Source organism: Penaeus vannamei, chromosome 41 (assembly GCF_042767895.1).
Source record: "Penaeus vannamei isolate JL-2024 chromosome 41, ASM4276789v1, whole genome shotgun sequence".
In the NCBI taxonomy this organism is placed as follows: domain Eukaryota; kingdom Metazoa; phylum Arthropoda; class Malacostraca; order Decapoda; family Penaeidae; genus Penaeus; species Penaeus vannamei.
This window is the reverse complement of record NC_091589.1, coordinates 13912830-13919010: the sequence shown is the minus strand read 5'-3', so window position 1 is coordinate 13919010 and position 6181 is coordinate 13912830. Positions and strand designations below refer to the sequence as shown.

The 6181-nt window shown below is 43.6% G+C and overlaps 1 protein-coding gene across 2 annotated transcripts in view; it reads left to right on the top strand.

The window, feature by feature from the left end:
• The window catches only part of LOC113823529 (uncharacterized), a 5573-nt gene extending 840 nt beyond the window's left edge, over positions 1–4733 (top strand). Inside the window, exons 2-9 of one of the 2 annotated variants that reach the window (XM_027376192.2) lie at positions 1728–1854; positions 2102–2184; positions 2487–2637; positions 2724–2809; positions 3000–3098; positions 3410–3586; positions 4049–4171; positions 4402–4733. In XM_027376192.2, the coding sequence (XP_027231993.2) occupies positions 1728–1854; positions 2102–2184; positions 2487–2637; positions 2724–2809; positions 3000–3098; positions 3410–3586; positions 4049–4171; positions 4402–4653 (1098 nt within the window). In that variant the 3' untranslated portion in view covers positions 4654–4733. The remainder of the gene's footprint in view (positions 1–1727; positions 1855–2101; positions 2185–2486; positions 2638–2723; positions 2810–2999; positions 3099–3409; positions 3587–4048; positions 4172–4401) is intronic. The other variant, XM_027376193.2, reaches the window with a different exon arrangement.
• The last annotated feature ends 1448 nt before the right edge of the window (positions 4734–6181 follow it).

The following is a 6181-nucleotide window of genomic DNA, read 5'->3' as shown; positions in this document are numbered from 1 at the left end:
AGTCAGCATTCTTGGGGGATCCGGTGGGGAGTCGGGGGTTTTAGGGGTGGCGGATATAGATTTCGCTCATAGCAGGGTTTTTTTTTAAAGGAAAAGAACCTGAAAAACCCGAGCCAAGATTCGGCCACAAAGTTTCGATACCGTGTTGCGCGAACGAACGAAAGAGCGAGCGAGCGAACCCGGCCTGAACGCGCAATCCATTAGAGATCGCCATAGGAACTAAAGCGCTCGTTAGAACCGGTCATTAAATGGCAATCAAGTTCAGTGGTTATGAGAAGCCAAAATATACGATAAGCTAATAATGTAATATAAATGTTTATATTGTATGTTTATGGTCAGATTGTGTGAGAATTAGTATCAAGTGAATAAAAGATCCAACTGGTAATTTGTAGTATGAAATTATTATGACGTTAATGGTAGTGACGTCACTGAGGGAAGTTGCTTTGAAAGCTGCGCGTGGACTTAACTAGTTGAGTGACTTTTCGACAGGGACTTAGTCGCAGTGAGCGTGGCATTTTGTCACGACCAATTTTCTGACGTTCTTTGCCTGTGCAAATATCAGCGAGTGTATATTTTACGTCTTTCATGACAGTCCTTACATTTTTTCCTATCTTAGCGCGGTTATTGTAGACCGATTCGCTATCAGCGTGAGCGAAAATTGCGTTTGCCAACTATTCAAAAACCGAAACGAAAAAGCGATATGAAGCAAAACTAGCTGTGCAGCTGATAGTGCCCATACCTTCTGCCTGCCGGGATTGGGATAGACGATCATTCGAAAAGGCTTATTATTAAATATTGCGACATATACGACTATTACACCAACAATTTTGTTGATTACATAACATAATTTGCTACAGTAATTTGACTTTTAGCTATGTATGTTTGTGAAATCAGGCCATTTCCTAAGATCACCTTTCTTCCTATTTACAAGGTCTTTATACAAAGACAGTGAAGTCACGTGTAGGCCTACAACAGCACAACACATTTTCCTCCAATAATTTGACATGTGCCCTATTCAGTTATCTGCTGGACCATATGACATTTCAGACACAAAGGCAACAGGAAAACGTATGCTTGCTTCGTTTTCATCTTAATGGAGTGTTTGACACTCGGGATAGTCTGGGCGAGTTGGATCCGGGGATTTGCATGTTAGTTTAAATTATGATAGATTAAAGAAAATGCTTTGATTTTTATAGTATGACTGCTGCCAAAACCTAATGTCGATAATGTCGATGTTGACCTTGTTTGGCTTTATGTAGTGTAGAAAGTTTGAAAGAAATTGTCTGGAATTTGAAACGGTCTAACAAGTGTAGATCAAGATGTTCTGAGCAGATGTACACATTCTCCACCGGGCGCCCAAGCACTCCCATCAGCGTTCACGCTTTTCATGGCTGTAGGCCTACCCGTCGCTTCCATTATTCAGGTTTCTTTTTTGCGATCTGGGAATGTGTTTTCCCATGTGGTTCGAACAACCAACGGCAACAAAGCTCCTCGGCATTTTAACGCAAAGAAACTAAATTCTATGAAAAATACAGCTACTCTAGGGAAAGCGCAGTGAGTTTTCGAGATTTTTTTTTCACCTAGTGCTCGTTGCTAGGGGCGCTTTGCTATGCGTTACCGAATCGGTTTATTTACAGATAAAATAAACATTTTTTACTCTACCAGAGATCCCCCACGTACCCATTACCCTATTTTATTTAGTGTTTCTTCTCTTCATTTTCAACCAGGTCTCCACCACCCACGAGAAGCTCTGTAGTTCGGTGCCGCTCTACGACTGGCTGACGGCAACCGCGCTGCTGACGACCAAGGTGGTGGCTTCGAAGGCAGAGGAGTACACGGTGGTCAAGACGTCAGGTTGGGATAACTTCTTGCTGCTTTTTAATTATTGTAGTTTAATTCGTCTTTTACTCGATATTGGTTACAGCAATATGAAATTGCAAGTTTAATTTACATGGGCATAATTGTTTTATAACTGTAGTCTTGTGGTTTTATCTCGAAAGCTTCTTGTTTTTAAGAGGATACTTCACCTAGACTACCAGTGATAGGACACCCGTTTAAGTCCTTGTCCGTGACATCTTCCTTAAAGCATTTTGTTTTCCAGTTCTCAAAGCGGAGGAACTGGGCCTCCATGTGGTAGATAACTTGAAGAAAAGTTATCCGGTTATTGAGAAACCTACGGATGAGGTTAGTTTAATAACTGCCTAAAACTTTTATTAGAAAGAAAATGCATCAGAAGTGGCCGAGTGTCTTTGGCAATGATTTTGTTCAGTTCTGCTCTTCAAAGTCAGTGAGCTTAAACTTTTAGAATAATATTGCAATTTATTTTTTGTAAGTTAGATATTATCTATTTAACTAGTGTACATCTATTAAATTCTCAAGTATATCGCCGTATTTGAAGACCAAAGCAAAACTATAAAGAATAGCAACTCCATATCATACACTCCTTAACATTGGTTACTTTGATATAATCTTATTTTTCTACGCAGGTGGTAGAGCGAACTACTGTTTACGTCCGCCAGAAGATCCAGCTGGGAACGAGTCGCGTGGCCTCCTATTCCGTGAGTCAAGCCACCTGTCGCGCAACAGAAGCTGCCATAAGGACTGCTGAAGTTGCTTGCGATAGCTTGAGAATCGACCGTGAGTAGGATCGGCGAAATATTACAATAGTAGTCTTAAACTTTGAGAATTAAGTTTAAGAACATGAATGGATTTTTATTTCATAGGAAAGGAAAACTGGCTCGCTTGGATTATACCATCGCCGTTGAAGAAGCTATTTAACTACACGCTCGGTCCTGCTTTGGCTAAAACGGTATGTGTACCTCTCGGAGACTATAAAGTTGTACCTTTTAGTTTAGCTTCCACAATCAAAGAACTTCGCGTGTTGTGAATATTTCTTTCCGTGTTGGTGGTCATTTGCATACCCTTTAAGATAAAGATATAAATTGAAAAGCTAGTCTTGAAACTTTAATTTGTGAATTGAATCCCCCCCCCTCCCCAAGACACGGCAGCTGCGCAACGGACGGCGGACACTGCGAGCTCTGAGGCGTTCTGGCGCGGTTCACACTGCTGTCGAGAACCGCATCAAACGGCGCAGGAAGGTCTGTCCTGAGGAAGTACCCGTTTTATATACGTTCATAGAGCCCAGTGTTCAAACATTTTCGCCTATTGTACCCTTTATTACCTTGTATTAAGTGTTGGTCAATAAATTCGAATCTAATACACGAATAAGAGTGCCTTAATGAGCATAAGAGCCAGGAACAGCTGCAGCGTGCCTCATTCATAGAACATAATTGTTTGTTCCTTGTTCACGTTACCCTTGCGATCTGTTGCGGACCCCAGTTTGGACAACTTGTATAGCCTATTCTTGATATAAGAATACTTTCAGCATACTATACTTTTCTTTGCACAGGTTTCTCCGCGCAAAACTGCGAAAGACCAGCCCAGTAGTGGTCTGTGGGCGTGGGTGACTAGTTTCTTGGCCGTGTTTGGCTTGGCCTCGAGTCCCGCCCACTACCCCCCGGCGGAGCTCCCGAAGCTCGACCGCGAACTGACCTCCAGCCCCAAGAAGCAGGAGGGGACTACAGAGGTAACAAGTTATAAAATCTTTAATAAATTGCAAAATTAATTGTAGTAACGGTCTGAGTTAAGATGCCCGCCCCCCTCCTGTACTTGTTAAAGAGCGATGCATCCTTCAGAAATTCCAAAACAAAGTATTCGAACCCAGACATAACATTTCCTACCTTCTATTTATTACCTAGAGGGAAATCCCTCTGTAAACCCCCCCCCCCTCTTTGACACTTCATGCAAAATTATAAACGACTTAACCGCTGCCTACAACACCCTCGGTTCTTATTTTCGTCCATTAGTAGTAAATGAGGCACGCTGCAGCTGTTCCTGGTTCTTATGCTCATTAAGGCGGCGGTATCCGTATTCCTTCGTATCGCTCTTGGTAACCTCCCCCCCCCCCCTCCTGCCAACAGAAATTTTAAACTTCACAAAATTTGGTTTAATTGGTTTTAGTAGATGACGCTTTAACTCTTCAATATAGGACAAAAAGAGGAAGCTGTCTGACGTGGAAACGGAGGAAACCACTTCGGTCGAGGAAATGAGCCACTTGGACCTCCTTCAAGACATGGACGACTACCGTTCCGATGAAGACCCCGATTACTCGGTAAGGAGAAAGAGGAAAGACTTGGTATAAATGACCTTGGATCCGTCTTGTGTGACGGATCAACGCTTAATTGTAATAATTTTTAATACTTTTTTATTAGATTCTATCATGGAATTTGGTGGTTAAGTTGTAGGGTGAGAGAAGGGGAAGAGGAGAGGGTGAGAGGGAGAAGGAAACCATAAAGATGGAAGCTTGATTTTCGGAACTTGATTTTATCTTCCCTTCCCCAGCCAAGCGACACCTCGACCGACAGCCTCGAGTACAGGTCGACGGACCACGAGGAGAGCGAGGCGCCCTTCACCGAGGACGACTTCAAGCGGGAGCCCACGAAGGCCAGCGAAGAACCTCGCTCCTCCGGGGCAGCGGCGCCCCCAGGAGGCGACAGCAGCCAGGTGGCCAAAGTGTCCCTGACGGCGGCCGCAGCGGAGGACAAGCCCGCGGAGGATGTGGACGAGGTTGGGAAGCCAGCGGAGGTGGAGTAGGGACGAGGATGTTGGTATGACGTTTATATATAGGAAGTTTTATTGTATTTTTAAAAATTAAGTTTTCTTCTATTTAACAAGATCGTTTTACTTCCTACCCAAACTAGTTTAACGCTATTGGCGTTGTACAAAAGCAACTTGAACAAGGTTATTCTAGATCCTAGACCAAATCTATTGAAACGGTAAATTAACGAAATGAGTGATAGTGCGACAGGTTGATTGGTTTACCTTTTTTAGATGCTGATACTTTGGTTTTAATTGCTGCATAGTTCGGTCTAGGTAATCTGAAAATGGCCTTGGTGGTAAGTGATACGAAAGGATATGCTCTAAAATTCATCACTTCTGAGCAGAAACCTATAGTACTACTGTCCTAAGCACTTCAATCTCGGTGAATTTCTACCACAGGAATCGCTCATTCCAAGCACCGAATACCCACTTAAAAATAATAAATAAATAAAAATCCTAATATGGCAATCTGGGGTCGGATACGAGACCCGTGATGGAAGGATGAAAGGATGAAAGGCTTTCTCCTGAGCGGCCTTCCTACTCCCTTTGCTATTCAGTCTGTTATTTTACCAACCTACAGCGATATATAACTTGACAACACATTTTTAACCATTTCTACCTTCGTAATACTACATCATGCCAAGCACATTTTTAGCCGTTAACCATTTTATCTAATTGCCCAAAACACTTCCTCTTTGCCAAGCTCGACCTTACCCCCCCCTAGTAAATCCTTGCAGAATTGCACTTTTTACTTTGACAACTGATCTAATCACCCTTGTTCCCTACTTCAGCTTCTCTACCTCTACACCTTTGCCCCTTTCAATGCCGTGCAATCCTGAACTGCTATATTTTTGAAGCTTGACGTGTAGCAGATTTGACACCATTCCTTAACCTTAACCATTACTGCCTTTCTATAGTGCAATATGGCATCTGATGTCTAGGCCAGTGATTTTGCTCTGTAACCCACAAGTACCACGTCTTCCCCCACGTACTGGCGGAAAGCCCTGCCTTGTCCGACCATATCGACCCCTCCCATGCCAGTGTCAAATGTTCTCGTTAAGGTCACCCCGAAAAGACCTGTCGTTGTGCCTAACCTGGTCATGACTGCTCTACAGTCAACGCACAAGTCCCAATTGTGGTGGCTCCCATAATGCCTTTTATATGGGTTGCCATAAGGTTGAGTGAGGTAGCAGTCCTCGGATTTAAACTTGGCCTCGCTAGCCAGACAGGAAGCACGCTGTGCCCCCCCCCCTCCCGAAGATGTTGCTACATCTCCCCTTGTATCTTCCTTCTTACATTCCCACTTCTACCCATCCCCTCACCCTGTCGAATTCTTTTGCCATTTTAAATTGACACTCGTCTGTCTGCTGCCCCTGTGACTCTCCTCTTTGCTCTTCTCTTCGCATCAGACCATCCATACGTTCAACCCCATCTCCCGCATCCTCCATTTACCTCTCCCCTTCAAAGTCTGTCCCCTCTTTCCCCACTTCTAAGAACTTCGTTTCTCAGACCCCCAACCAAC